The sequence below is a fragment of the Eurytemora carolleeae genome, unplaced genomic scaffold, assembly GCF_000591075.1.
Source record: "Eurytemora carolleeae unplaced genomic scaffold, Eaff_2.0 scaffold73, whole genome shotgun sequence".
In the NCBI taxonomy this organism is placed as follows: domain Eukaryota; kingdom Metazoa; phylum Arthropoda; class Copepoda; order Calanoida; family Temoridae; genus Eurytemora; species Eurytemora carolleeae.
In genome coordinates, this window is record NW_019396049.1 from 178,441 (window position 1) to 194,027 (window position 15,587).

The 15,587-nt window shown below is 36.4% G+C and overlaps 1 protein-coding gene across 1 annotated transcript; it reads left to right on the plus strand.

The window, feature by feature from the left end:
• The first annotated feature begins 11,882 nt into the window (after nucleotides 1-11,882).
• On the plus strand, nucleotides 11,883-15,200 carry LOC111704197 (calcium-activated chloride channel regulator 2). The gene has a single exon (XM_023476354.1). The coding sequence runs from the start codon at nucleotides 12,128-12,130 to the stop codon at nucleotides 15,065-15,067; it is 2,940 nt and encodes a 979-aa protein (XP_023332122.1). The 5' UTR covers nucleotides 11,883-12,127; the 3' UTR covers nucleotides 15,068-15,200.
• The last annotated feature ends 387 nt before the right edge of the window (nucleotides 15,201-15,587 follow it).

Genomic DNA, 15,587 nt, shown 5'->3' on the forward strand with positions numbered 1-15,587 from the left:
TGTTTAAGGTGATCATTCATTTCTTTTGTATACACTATAGATATAAAATAAAAATAAAAACGTTTTTCTTTTAAAGTTGATTTTTATCGAATATACATATAGGTAAATTGAAAATGATAGATATAAAGTTGATTTACCTCACAATTTTTTACATCTTTGTCTAACTTTACAAATTTTTTTTATAAAATAGATGATAGCAGATACAAATTTCTAATCATATTCTTACTCAACCCTTACTAATCCTCTTCATATTCTTACTCACCCTTTACTGATCCTCATCATATTCTTACTCACCCCTTACTAATCCCTATCATATTCTTACTCACCCCTTACCAATCCTCTTCATATTCATACTCACCCTGTACCGATCCTATATTCTCCTTTTCACAATGGAACAAAATTATGTTCAAATATACAACATTTTTAGATACTGGTCTGATTAAAAGAGCGCAATGTTGTTCAAGTATCTCCCATGCTGCTCTCTTCATTTCCGTCTCCCCCTTCCCCTCCTCTGCTCATGCCAATATGCCATCTTCATCGTTGTCACCCAGGTTGAGGACACATTTGATACACGTCTAGGTAGATGCACTTTGAATACCTAGCACTAGATAAACATTAATACTACCCCTGCTAAACCTAAACCTAGATCTCTTGTTAAATCCTTAAACCGTATTACTTCTTATTCTGTCAATTAAAATCTGGAAGCAACTTTAGGATAAAAATAGTATTTATTTTTTCAATGTGTAAAGGATAGATTATATGAGCAATTAAATTAGATAAATAGATAGTTAAATAGATAACAAGATCTATATATATAGACAATAGAATAAAACTAGAACTAGAAGTTTTCAATTATTACAAAGGAATTGAGTATTTGTCACAAACTCAAAATTTCTAAACCGTATATATCTGCAATCTGATGGTGAAAACCATTGATATTTCAAACTAAGATTATTTGATCTAACAGCTTTCATAACTTGAAAAATCTAAGGTGTACCAAATTGGGGTTTAAATATATAGGGATAGGGGAAATTTAGAGTTTGCTGCAAAGATACAATTCCTTTGAAAATACAAAACCACTTTAGTTACTTGCTATTAACACAAAAATTCAAAAGAATGGATCTGAGTTTAAAAACCTAGTGTAATACTAAAAAATAAAATGTATACTGAATAATCCTAAACCTAAACCCAGTATGGAACCTATAAACTGAATACTCTTAAACCTAAACCTAATATGGAACTAGTAAACTGTATAATCCTAAACCTAAACCTAGTATGGAACCTGTAAACTGTATAATCCTAAACCTAAACCTAGTATGGAACCTGTAAACTGTATAATCCTAAACCTAAACCTAGTACGGAACCTGTAAACTGTATAATCCTAAACCTAAATCTAGTATGAAACCTCTAAACTGTATAATCCTAAACCTAAACCTAGTATGGAACCTGTAAACTGTATAATCCTAAACCTAAACTTGGTATGGAACCTGTAAACTTTATAATCCTAAACCTAAACCTGGCATGGAACCTGTAAATTGAATAATCATAAACCTAAACCTAGTATGGAACCTGTAAACTGTATAATCCTCAACCTAAATCTGTAGTATGGAACCTATAAACTGTATAATCCTAAACCTAAACCTAGTATGGATGTAAATTGAATAATACTAAACCTAAACCCAGTATGGAACCTGTAAATTGAATAATACTAAACCTAAACCTAGTATGGAACCTGTAAACTGTATAATCCTCAACCTAAACCTGTAGTATGGAACCTGTAATCTGTATAATCCTAAACCAAAACCTAGTATGGATTTAAATTGAATAATACTAAACCTAAACCTAGTAGGGAACCTGTAAACTGTATAATCCTCAACCTAAACCTGTAGTATGGAACCTGTAAACCGTATAATCCTAAACCTAAACCTAGTATGGATGTAAACTGAAAAATCCTAAACCTCAACCTAGTATGGATGTAAATTGAATAATCCTAAACTTAAACCTAGTATGGATGTAAACTCAATAATCCTAAACTTAAACCTAGTATGGAACCTATAAACGTAATACTCCTAAACCTAAACCTACTATGGAACCTGTAAACTGAATACTCCCAAACCTAAACCTACTATGGAACCTGTAAACTGAATAATACTAAACCTAAACCTACTATGGAACCTGTAAACTGAATATACTAAACCTAAACTCTGAAAGACCTTGTCTACTTGAATCTTCAGGGTTTTTTATGCTTGGTTGAATTTCAGAAAAGGACGGAGGGTTTATTTCCTTTTCTCTTCTGTGTCTTGTCCTCCCGTCTTATTGTGAACCTGTCCATTCAAACAAATAGAAAATAGTGTTTGATACCCCAGGGGTTCAAATATTCAGGGGTTCAAAGATTCAGGGGTTCGGGGGTTCAGGGGTTCAGTGGTTCGGTGGATTCATGGAAGTTTACAGATGGAATATACATATGAAACAAAGCTTATCTTTTCTTCCATATTTTTAAGAATTATTTTTCTATTAGCAGGTTCCATAATTAGTATGCAACTTAGCATCGGAAGGAAAATGTTAGGGAGGGGAGGGGGTGGTGTTGGGGGGGGGGGTAATGTTTTCATTTACATTTCCTCCCCTGATGACTCTGGGTACGCTACGCACCCCCCTACTGAATGATACGCAAAATAGAGGTTAAGCGTGAATACATGGATACAAAGAGAAGGAAATAAAAAGATTTTAAAGATTCAAATATTACTCATCTAACCTTAACCCGTCCTATTCAGAGAATATAAAGCTTTTCCAATGTATAAATTTAAATAATGCCTGAGGTTGAGTATATTAAAAATGCCGCGTATATCGGATTATGATTAACAAGAATAACTTTTATTTAATTAAAGGGTGTTCATTAAAAAATTCCCACTTACATTTGAAATTCTAGAGCTCTCAATATTGGCAATCAAATCTTGTGAATTCATATTTACCTAATATTGGTTGCAATAAAACTAGTTCATTAAAAAAATCGGATTTAGAAATGATTTAGTAGCTGTTTTTAGACATCAGCGACCCGGCGTTGAAAATTGCAGCTGCCAGCTAGCTGGACAGTAGACACACATAGACTTTATCAACCTGCTAAACTCTGCAAAGGTTCTTATTTGTGTTGATCTACATCTTCTCTTTTATGGTGTTAATCTAATTTGCTTTATTTATAATATCAGCTATTCAAGTTGCTTGATTTTGAGGTTTCAGTCATTCAGGAAAGGTTCAGCTGATCCATACATTTGAAGATATTTAGCAGAGTTTATTATCCTATTTTCAATGTGAACATCTAAAAGCTTTTTTATTTTCATATTTATGATAAGTATTTTTGCCATACTTCCTTTAAATATCTTTATCACTTGATTGAACACCTGAACATGAGAGGAAATCTCTCTTGATTTGTTTAGATTTTTCCTTGGATTGGACCTGGAAATATCTTAAATAAGTTTTTTCCACTCCCTTCCAAATTCTTAGACAAATAGCGCCCTGACTTCATACTTATTCTTTTGGCGCATACATACTTTATTAAAGATTCTTGACAATGATTTAACAACCTGGACTTTTTAAGCCATTTTTAATACAGGATCCATCTTTGGTCGATGCAAACTTCTTCCTTATGATTTAGTAGATTTCATAATATTCGTAGATTTACATAAATTAGAGAAGAAATGGTAGTTTGGAACCTTTTTTAATGTACACCCTTTAAAACCTCGCTCCGGTCAACCTTTCATTGGTATTTGTAGCTTTTCTTCAGTTTTTAGATTTTAAAATCGTTATTTTTATAATACTAAAGCTTGGTTTGATACTCCAGGTTATAAACTGTGTACTCTGTATTTCTACAAGACATATATATCTCTAGAGTAAACTCTAAAAAGAGAAGATGAAACCTGGAGAATAAATCTTCTCTGATTATCCGTCCTGATTACCCGTCTCCTTCTCCCAATTTGTAGTTCCCATTAATCCTCAAACTCCGGGTTCACCCATTTTACAAGAATTACGGGCTGCTGATGCATTTTAATGTGACATATGGTCAATACCTGGTCTGTTATATAATTAATTACTCTAATAATGATGTTTAATTACAACCCCGGGGGGAGAACACTGAACAACATTGGGTAGATTTCATAGCTTTCCATTGATAATTGATATTATAGGTTAGATCTAGGCAAGGGTAGGGACGGATCAATTACTCCAGTAGGTAAACATCATACAATGTAGGTTAGGATTCGTATATGTTTAAATAAAATTGAACAGTTCCTAATCAAAAATCTTTCTTTAGACTTATGATATCTCAAGCTTCGCACAATACAAATTTAGAACAACCCCAATGAAGAACTGAATGTATTCTCTGTCTAGTAATAAGGACCAGAGTTTGCTCATGTACCAATACTTATAACTTAGTTTCTATGAAAATGTGTGATTAAAGTTTATCTCCATGATGCAGGTATTCTAATGAGACGTGTTGCATGACAGGGTTCGGTGTCGTGCCATTCTTTCCAGGTTCCAGGGTCAGAGCAGACCTTGATATTAATTAAGAGACTGATCATAATCTGTAGGAACTCCCAGGTTTAGTAAACCCGGAGAAGAAACCGATCTTTTTTAAAAATTTAAATTACTTATTAGTAATTAACCACAAAAATATATGAGGGAGAGAGATGGAGAAAGGGGGGGGGGCGGTTAGAGAACTTATAAAATATCTTCAACTTTTATGTAATGTCCCCAACATCATTATCCTAGCATGATATCCTTGTATTAGCTCGGGAAACCAGGATAATCTGCATATTCTCCCAATCTGATCTGTATACACTGTTCCAGGTTCATGTAGGATATTCAAATCACAAGGTTAATAGAACCCGACAAACGTTAATTATTATTTGGTGAACTTGTTTTACTCTCGGTATTATGGTTTTCCTTGCTGTTTATATATTTTGGTTTGTCTGTGAGATTATTAGAATAAATCTTACATGGGAGTTAAGCGGTCATTAATTCTTCTGTTTTCCCTAGAAAATACGCAATTTCACAAATAATTCAAATACATTGTTCAGGTGGGCCTGCTATACCAAAATATCATAGGTTTAATTTTTCAACATAAAGTTTGTTTAGAAAAATGTGATATTCTATATGAATATTGTAAGAATTTTTACCTCTTTCCTGGTTTCTTTACACCGCGCCGCCAGCATTCACACCTTTTTCCTCCAACATTCTTGCTCCGTCCTGTTCTTCTCTTCATGATAATCTATATGTATACTTTGCTTGTCTGGGTGTCTGTCTGTTTGTATGTATCCAATAAATGTCAAAACGGCTGAACCCATCGGGCCCAAATTTTTTTTGGGACCTCACGTGACCCCAGGGAAGGTTTATGGATGATCGAATTTTCAAAAATTTTGTTTGTTTTTGTTTTACAATGTTTACAAAGCGGATACAAAGAGAAAATGTTCACAATTAAAATAATAGATGTGGGCGCTTCAAGCCTAGTTTATATAAATTCTACAGCATTTAACCTGTCACTAGTTCTTCCTGTTCGTAGTATTTCATTTCCCTTCTTTTCTCGTCTGATTATTCACTTCTCCTTATCATCTCTCCTTATTCTCTAATTTTTTCTTATTCTTCTCTATTTTTCCTTCAAATATCATTTCATTCTACTTTCCCTCTCCTTCTAATCAATGTACTTTCTCTCCTTCTCCTCATCTCATTCTACTCTTTTTACTTTTCCCATTTCTTACTTTTCTTTTCACAACATCAATATTATCTCTGCTCTTTCTTATCCCACTCTATGAGTTCCTACTTTTCCTTGTTGCAGTGTACAACTCTAATCCTATTTTCTCATCTGTTCCACCCTTTTTCACCCTTCCCTTCATCTTGGTAGGTTGCACCCTGCACCCTGAGCCCTGATATTCATCCTTGATGCTAATCCGAAACCTGACATTGTCTTCACGAAAACGCGGGAATAGAAAATTGAAAATTAAAGAATTTGAAGCTGCTCAAAATATACGTCATTAAAATACAATATCAGACATATACAAGCTGAAATAGACACCTAATAAGACGTGCACAAACAGACCCCTAATCAGACATTCACAAACACCTCTAGTTCAGACCAGCAGGCAAACATAAAACTAGATCATCGGAAAAACACAGTTCTAGTCTACCATACTAACACAATGCTAGTCTACCATACTAACACAATGCTAGTCTACCATACTAACACAATGCTAGTCTACCATACTAACACAATGGTAGTCTATTGTTGCAAAAACAATGCAAGTCTATCATATAGGAACATAATAGTAGTCCATCAGACAAACACAATGAGAGCCTATCTTAAAAAAACAATGCAAGTCTATCAGACAAACACAATGGTAGTAATCAGACATTAAAAAACAATGCTAGTTTATCAGACAAACATGATGTTAGTCTACCAGACAAACACAATGATTTTCTATCAGAAAACACAAGGTTAGTCTATCAGACAAATACAATGCTAGTCTATCAGACAAACACAATGTTAGTCTATCAGATAAATCCAATGGTACCAGACATGAACAACAAAGTACTACCAGACATACATCCTAAAAAAGTAGAAGCGGATTTAAGGTTGAGATAAGAATGAATGAGATTTGCTGATACTAGTATTTTACTTTGTTTTTAGTAAATATTAGTGCACACTGGGGATTCTCTGTGGTTAAGTGGCAGGAACATAAATAGCAGAGAAACAAAGGATACAAGGAAAGTAAATTAAGTACTAAGTGATAATAACTATTAGATGACGAGAAAAGGTAAATGAGAAAATAAAAAAATAAAATAGGTTATGGCTAGGAAAATCAAAAACAATTTGACATAAGGGAAAAGAAGAATAGTTGAAAGACAATGGGAGAAAAAGAAAAAGGAAAGTGAAAGAATATTTAGGATAAGGTGTAAAGAATAAACAGATATAAAGTGTTAGAGATGAACATAAAAAGGAAGGTTAATTCAGAGGAATAGTGATATTGGAGATACAAAATAAGAGAAGAATAGCAGGAGGAGAAAAGGGTTGTAGGAGTAGCTGGGAAAGGGAAGGACGGTAGGAGGAGCTGGGAAAGGGAAGGGGATAGGGGGAGCTGGAAAAAGGAAGGTAGAATGAGCTGGGAAAGGGAAGGGNGGTCTCGTTGAGTAAGGATGGGACGGGTTCAACTCTAGCACTCAGAAACCTCAGTTTTTCATAAACCTTCCTAGAGCACGGACGTACGATGAATTAGCTCTGATGTTTTCAATCTTGTTACATAGCCATAGTTAATCAAGATGATAATTATGACAGGATTAATGATTATGAAGGATGGTAGGAGGAGCTGGGAAAAGGAAGGATGGTAGGAGGAGCTGGGAAAAGGAAGGATGGTAGGAGGAGCTGGGAAAAGGAAGAATGGTAGGAGGAGCTGGGAAAGGGAAGGGTAGAAGGTGCTGACTGTTAAATAACTATGCTAGAAAACTAACTTGACAGACAAATATTGTGAAAGGCAGGGTAGAGACTGGAATTGTAAATCTTTATAGTTGGCTACCCACAATTAAAGCCGAATATCCAACCTATTTTTGACCTAAATGGAACCAGCTTCTGTCCAGAACCCTACAATTATACCAAACCTTCAGTTTTTATTGTTTCCACTTTTTATTGCTAAAGAAGAAACCGTCAAAATTCTAATTTTCAAAGCATATGCATACTCCGGAATATAATTATAGGAATTAAGAACAATTTTCCCGTACAGTTTCATCTTTACTGAGGTTTATGGTAAAGGGTTTGTAGCTAGAAGCGCTCTTAGCAAGATGTTTTTACATTTTGCTCCTTGTTCAATACAATAAACATAGTTCTCCACAGTTTTTATTTTTAATAATCTTATTTCTTTCTTTCTTCAAATTGTATGCACCGTGTAATTTACAAATATTCGTCAACATTCTCCAGTTTTGGCGGCGTGCAAAAAATATCCCATTGTCAATTAACTTGATATTGGATTGAAGTACAGATTTTGACTGGGAAAAAATTGGGATGCAATTGAGAAGGTTTTGTATATTTTGATTTGAAAAAATTTAGGAGATTTTTTTAACGCAGAGTTAATAAATTTTAAACAAATGCCTGATTAGGTAGATAGGTGACATATCCGTAATTTTTATTAGAGCCTATCTTAAAAAAACAATGCAAGTCTATCAGACAAACACAATGGTAGTAATCAGACATTAAAAAACAATGCTAGTTTATCAGACAAACATAATGTTAGTCTACCAGACAAACACAATGATTTTCTATCAGAAAACACAAGGTTAGTCTATCAGACAAATACAATGCTAGTCTATCAGATAAATGGTACCAGACATGAACAACAAAGTACTACCAGACATACATCCTAAAAAAGTAGAAGCATTGGATTGAAGTACAGATTTTGACTGGGAAAAAATTGGGATGCAATTGAGAAGGTTTTGTATATTTTGATTTGAAAAAATTTAGGAGATTTTTTTTAACGCAGAGTTAATAAATTTTAAACAAAAGCCTGATTAGGTAGATAGGTGACATATTCGTAATTTTTATTATTTCGGCGTAAGAGAGGCTCAGGAAAGTACATATATAGTTGTGCAAGTTGTACAGCTTTCACGTATACAGTTTTGCAACTCTTACAGATACTTTAAAAAATGTTGCAAGTTGTATAGCTTGACAAGTAGTACATATAATGTACACTATTAATTTATCACACAAGTTAGAAATATCTAAGAGGTACGTCAATTCATTTGTACTGTGGCTTTAATCCTAACTTAAAAAAACTTTTTTTTTTTACAATTTTATAGAATTGAACCAAACCTGAGCTCCTGTTGTATCCTCTATCAACCTCTGGTTCCTCCCCCCTGTCCCAATACATCTAACCCAGGGCAGTTTATGACACTAGATAGAGAATGTGCCCGGAGCAGAAAATAAAAAAAATGAGTTTGAAACTGTTTGAAACTCTCAATAAAGGTTAAAAACGTTTGATGGGATCAAAACTATGTTAAAGCTACCAACAAATTTGAAAATACTGGAATTTGTCCGAAAGTATGACGATGCTTTGGATTCTCGTGTTTTTGTGTAAATATTAGCAAAATTCGCTGGTTCGACCTTGCTCCTGTAGTATTTTCTGCACGCTATATAGGATACAATTTACTTCGATACGTCTAATCTCTAAAGTTTTGAATCTTGAATTCTATAAAACCTGCTCCACGGTTCGTCACACTCCCATCCCTTGGCTAAGAAGAAATCCGGAAACCTTCTTTTTAGATTAGTTGAAAAAAGCCGGGTTCGTTTCCGGGGTGAACATAATACAGAGAAGAAGGAGAGAGTTAGACCTAGTTCTCCGGGTATACATATATCTACGTACTTTTTTATCCTTTGATCTTAAGATATTTTCCTATTTGAAAATCTCACTATGTAAATTGTAAAATGTACATTTAATTTTATCAATTAGAATCAATAAACGTATGTATACAATTTGTACCAAAAAATATATTGATGTTGAATTAGAGAAACCTAATTAAACTTTTTGTTTGAAAGAAAATAAAGATGAAGACAAATTAGATCTTGGTTCATCTCCAGAGCTAGCCAACCCATCCTTGTATTCCAAGTTCCCTCAGTCTATTTGAGTAATTATCTGCACGATTCTTTTCATACCCATTATATCTCCTCTTGTATATGTAAAAGAAAATGTTGATGTGCTCGGCGCGCGCAGAGGTTCATCAGGTCACACAATGTGCATACAGGGGGAATGTTCGTCACCCAACCTCACCCCATAATGTTCCGGCGCGGTACTAGAGGGATCAGGTCTCGTTGAGTAAGGATGGGACGGGTTCAACTCTAGCACTCAGAAACCTCAGTTTTTCATAAACCTTCCTAGAGCACGGACGTACGATGAATTAGCTCTGATGTTTTCAATCTTGTTACATAGACACTAGTTAATCAAGATGATAATTATGACAGGATTAATAATTATATATTTGCTCCTTGGAACTGTTAGCTCTGGTCTCACCAGAGCAAAGATCGGAGTTGACGGAGGATACTCCGGAATAGTTATAAAGATATCTCCAAACACTCCTGAATTACATTGTAGAAGAATTATATCAAAAAAAATAATTACTACCCTCTGAAACGAAAACACCGTGTTAAGATAAATATTTTCAATTTCAACTTCTATCTAAAGCTTCAGGTTAAAAGATTATTTATCTGCCGGTCCCTCCTTAAGTTTTCAAACAGATTTCAGACCTTTCAATTTTAAAGTTTTGTTCCATGGCGGGGCTTTTTCATCCGGTCTCCCCCTCCCCCTCCTCCTAGGCAAAACTGTGTCTCCTTCGCGAAGTATAATTGTCAGTTTTGAGGATTCAATACTGAAGGGTTGAGAGTTTAAACGGTGCTTGAATCTACAATTATTGAAGGATTTCTATGAGAACTTCCTTCTTGTCTGTAACTAACTAGGATCAAACCTAGGGTTAAGAACCGTCTCCCCCCTCCCCCATCCTCTGTGTATCTAGGGTTAAGCTGTAAGGAAGAGAGAGAACAAATAAACCTGAATTAAAACTAAACTTTAGACCAGGTTAACCCAACAACATGTCATCCTCTACTCATTTTTAATATTGATAATCATCCTGTACTCCTGTACATCTAGACAAATCTTATATAATCCTGTACACCTCGATAATCATCCTGTACTCCTGTAAATCTAGACAAATCTTACGTACTCCTGTACACCTAGACAATTCTTATGTACTCCTGTACACCTAAATAATCATCCTGTACTCCTGTAAATCTAGACAAATCTTACGTACTCCTGTACACCTTGACAATTCTTATGTACTCCTGTACACCGAAATAATCATCCTGTACTCCTGTACATCTAGACAAATCTTACGTACTCACACCTAGACAATTCTGTACACCTAGACAAATCATCTGTACTGCTGTACATCTATACAATTTTTATGTACTCCTGTTCTCTTATACAATGCTCCTGCAATTCTGTACACTTAAACAATACTCCTTGCCTCCTGTAGACTTAAATAATGCTCCTGTACTCCTGTACATCTAAACACAATCTTCCTTTACTTAAAAAATATTTAAACTTATTTACATCTTTTAAGGTGATTTTTATTGCAACATATTTTTTTGTACTTTTCATTCAATTCCTCCAGCTCAAGGTTTCTAGTCTCACGTTGAGTTTCTTGTTTTCCAGTTTAATAGATTCTTGGAGGTTGACTAGGATTGAACTTGATTATATATGATTAGTTGAGATGAGTCGGTTGGTTGAATACAACCTATTTCCTTGTGTTAATACGGGTCGCCGTGTCAATGCTGAATTCTGTTCAATATCAAATCTGTCCTAACTTTCTCCCTCCCTTCTCCTCAACCGTCAACCCGACATAATTCACAAGTTGTGCGAAACCTTCGTTTCATCATCATTCGTCTCCATGTCCCGGTTTGCAGAAAAATGTGCATGCAAGCAAAATCTACGCACCAGGCTTTCCCACGCATCCCCTGTCAGACTGATGACAAAGTACCTCGCTCCGTGATTAGAGCCGTGTTTTTTACTCCCCCCGAAAAACCGACTAAAATTTCCATAGAAAATATTCTGACCAGACTCTAGATATATAGATATATAGACACATGAAATACAAGCCGCGAACATACCGTCGTGAGCCTAGACCCCTTGTGTAGATTGAATTTTTATGGAATTTAATCAACTTTATATGAGCACTCATAACAATAGCCTGCTGATAGGGCATTATTATCTTGATCCTACACCGATAATAGATTTCCTTAATTGAAATCTTCTGATGATGACAAAACGCTCATCCTAACATAAATATAATTACTTCCTTGTTGCAGGACGCGTTGAGATTGTCATCTCTGGAGCTGAACTCTCGTCTCGGAGGAAAGGGTTATTTTCAATCCTTTATCCTGGTGGTTCCTCAGAACTGGGAGTCTATAAAATGTGGATTTACTCAAGATGCTCTGACACCTACCACGCCCTACAAGAATGCAGACGTGCTAATCGACTCAGATCATCCTATTTACGGCTCCGCCCCCTTTGTACAACACAGCAGTGGGTGTGGTGCTCAGGGCGACATGATATATCTCCCCTATTCCTTCTTATCCAACATGGAGAATGTTTCACATACTTCTAATGAGATTGTCCGTAACTGGTTGGAGTACAGGTATGGCGTGTTCAAAGATGAAACCTATCCTAGAGATCAGCTCTATCCCAACGTTTTTGTGAATGATGCTAATGACTCTGAACACGTAATGCCGACCAAGCAATTAGTGCTTTGCGAGGGAAAATCTTCTCAGCAAGTTATAGAATCCCATCCTGACTTTATCGGTATCCGAACCGATAACGAACCCATGCGGGCCATTGTTCCGGAGATAAAGATTGTTAAGGAACCAAGGATGAAATATATCCTGGCAATAGAAACCACCGCAAGTATGGAGGAGGGAGAGGATTGGAAATGGGTGAACAAGGCTGCCCAGAAACTGATTAGATATGATCTTCCGATCAACTCAGATCTAGCGGTTGTAACATTCAACAACATGACTAGGGTTGAGCACCCTTTGGTTCGGATTGAGAATGAGGATACAAGAGCTAAGTTGGCGGATACTATCCCTGGCAAGTATCACTTGGCTAATCATGATACTAGGTGTGTTGCCTGTGTTCTGCAGACAGTTCCTAGTATACTTGACGGAGACACAGTCGGATCTCATGTTATACTGATCACTAGAGCAGGTTCAGATTCTCTCTCTCTCACCGATGAGAAAATAATAACCGAGTATGTGAAAAACCACGGGATTAAAATATCAACAATTATGATCCCTACCCAGAGCCATTTAGCGTTCTATGATGATATTTCTCATATATCTGGTGGTAGGAGTTTCTTGGTCAGAAGATCCTTGTTTCCAATGGATACATACGTTTCCATCCTAGACTCTTTTCAAACTATCCTGGGAGACGGGACAGGGTTCTCCGACCCGTCCATGGTTACCATACATAAGAACGAACATTACACAGAGGGAGACAGCAATATAACCACAGGAACCTTCTCTCTAGATTCGTCTGTGGATGAAACCGTCCTGGGAGTGTATGTAGAAGATACTGAGGATCATCTAATAAAATCTGTCACGTTGGAAGATGAAGAGGGAACAGTTTATGGCCCGTATTCAAAAATGTCAACAACATTTGATCTTATCAACTTCAAGACCGTGAACGTTGTAGGAGACTCTCCCTTATCAAAGCATAAACCTGGTCGGTGGAGGTACACAATACAGTGGTTCAACAATCCGGAGCAATCTAGAAAAAGCATAGTTCGAGTAACCTCTCAGACCGGGATACTGAAAGAGAACGAGTTAACACTGAAGACCTGGGTTCGGAGAAGACAGGCTTTCAACGGATACAATCCTGTCGAGGTTTTTGCTCAACTCATGAAGGGAAGAAGTCCAGTTTCTGCCGCAAGGGTTTATGCTTCTATTGATGTGGAGAATGAGAACGGTTCTTTGATCAATCTCTCCAGGCTTAACTTGACAGACGATGGACTGGGAGATTCTGATATTCAACGTGGAGATGGAATTTACAGTGGATTCTTACTCAACTATCAGGGTTCAGGACGGTATACTTTCACTATCCATGTTGATAATGAAGCTAGGGAAGCCTACACTATAGACAGCAGTGGTGCTGGTGTACCCGGAGAATGCTGCGGGAGTTTTGTCGACGTTCCGCAGTCGAGGATGTTTCTAATGGATTCGTTCAGCAGAACAATACCAGGCTCAGTCGTGCATTTGTCAACCCTTCCCAAGGAAGATATTGCTCCGCCTTCCAAAATAGGCGATCTTATAATTGAACTGTCGTCAGACAACAAAACCCTCCTCGCTTCATGGACCTCACCCGGAGGAGACTTTTTGTTCGGAGGTGTCTCAAGATACAGATTTGTGTACAGTGAAAACGTTTCAGATCTTCTTGACACTAAGCTCCATCCTGATGTGTTGATTGAGATTGAAAAACGAACCGAGTTTGGCAATTCTATTTCCCAATTGTTAGATTTTCCTTTGTACAATCAAGACTATTTCATCGGAGTTTATGCATATGATTTGGCTGGAAATCGAGGAAGAATGTCAAATATACAACATGTGTATGTTCCAGCTCCCCCTCCACCCTCCACCCCCCTCCCAACTCCTATTCTTGGTTTACCACCCTCCTCCACCACTGACTGGGTGATGATTATTGCAATCTGCAGTGGTTTAGGAGCTCTGCTTATTGTCTGTGTTCTCTCCATCTCTTACTATATCTTTACATCAAGGAAGGAAAGACCAGATTCTCCTAGTCCTAGCAGTTGCACAACAAAGGATGATCTTCCAACCTCAGACCATACAGACTCCAGCTCATGCCATTCTGACCGACAGGAGAGCACACATTTAGACGTCAAGGACCTTGAGAGCCAGGTTACTGATCTCCATCAGATCATCGGAGAGCAGAGCAGGATAACTCCGGTATACTGGAGTGCGTCCCAGCTCCTCTCTAAGCTTGAATCTCCAGACAGAAACCCTCGTAAAGAGTCTTTTCAGAACCAATCCTATGGGTACTATGGGACCTCTCTGAGCAGAACTTACTCCGACGAGGTTTCCAGAAACGGAGTTGTGAATAGAACATTTGACCATGAACCTGTAGTGAGAAATTCATCTTTAAACGGAACAATAGATCACGAATCCTATCCTCAGGAATACTCCCAACTCCAAGATCAGGTTCCAAGAACCCCGAGACTTGAACCAAGACCTTCGCGGTTTGAGCGAAATAATTTGTATCGAAGCTCTAGAATAAATAGAACCTATGACGAGGATTCCTATCAAGGTTTTGGTACGCCCCTTCCTCCGGGCAGATCAGAGACACAGAGACACGCAGAGATCCCGGATGAGTTCTGCATAACTGTCAGCAGTATTAGTAATAGTGACTCCGAGAGTTTATCTGATAAACTCCGTCCACCGCATATACTTCCTAAACCTAGAAATATAACTGAGGTTTAGGATGGAGAAAGCTCCTGGATTCTTCAATATGGTTTTTAGCTTTAAAATAATCTAGTCAGAATTGAAAAGGCTGTGAATTTATATAATTATGTACAAAGTATTAAACTTATGAAAAATAAATAATTTTGATCAATTTTTCTTTTTTTATTGTTGATAATGTAGTTAAAAGCTCAATTTGCAACATCACTGATCCAAATGTTGAAAGAATGTTTATAAATTTTGAAAGATCTAGTAATTTGAAAACAATCTATTCGCATCTGATCTCCAAAATGCTTAGAAAACTTGTGCACATTTTCAGATTTGTGTAATACTTGAAACCTTCTCCCCATTAATCTCAAGTAATTTTGAACTAAAAAAATGAGTAATCTTGAACTAAAATGAGTAATCTTGAACTAAAAAGAATAATCTTAAACTAAAATGAGTAATCCTGAACTAAAATGAGTAATTCTAAACTATAATGAGTAATCTTAAACTATAATGAGTAATCATAAACTAAAATGAGAACTGAAATGAGAAATCT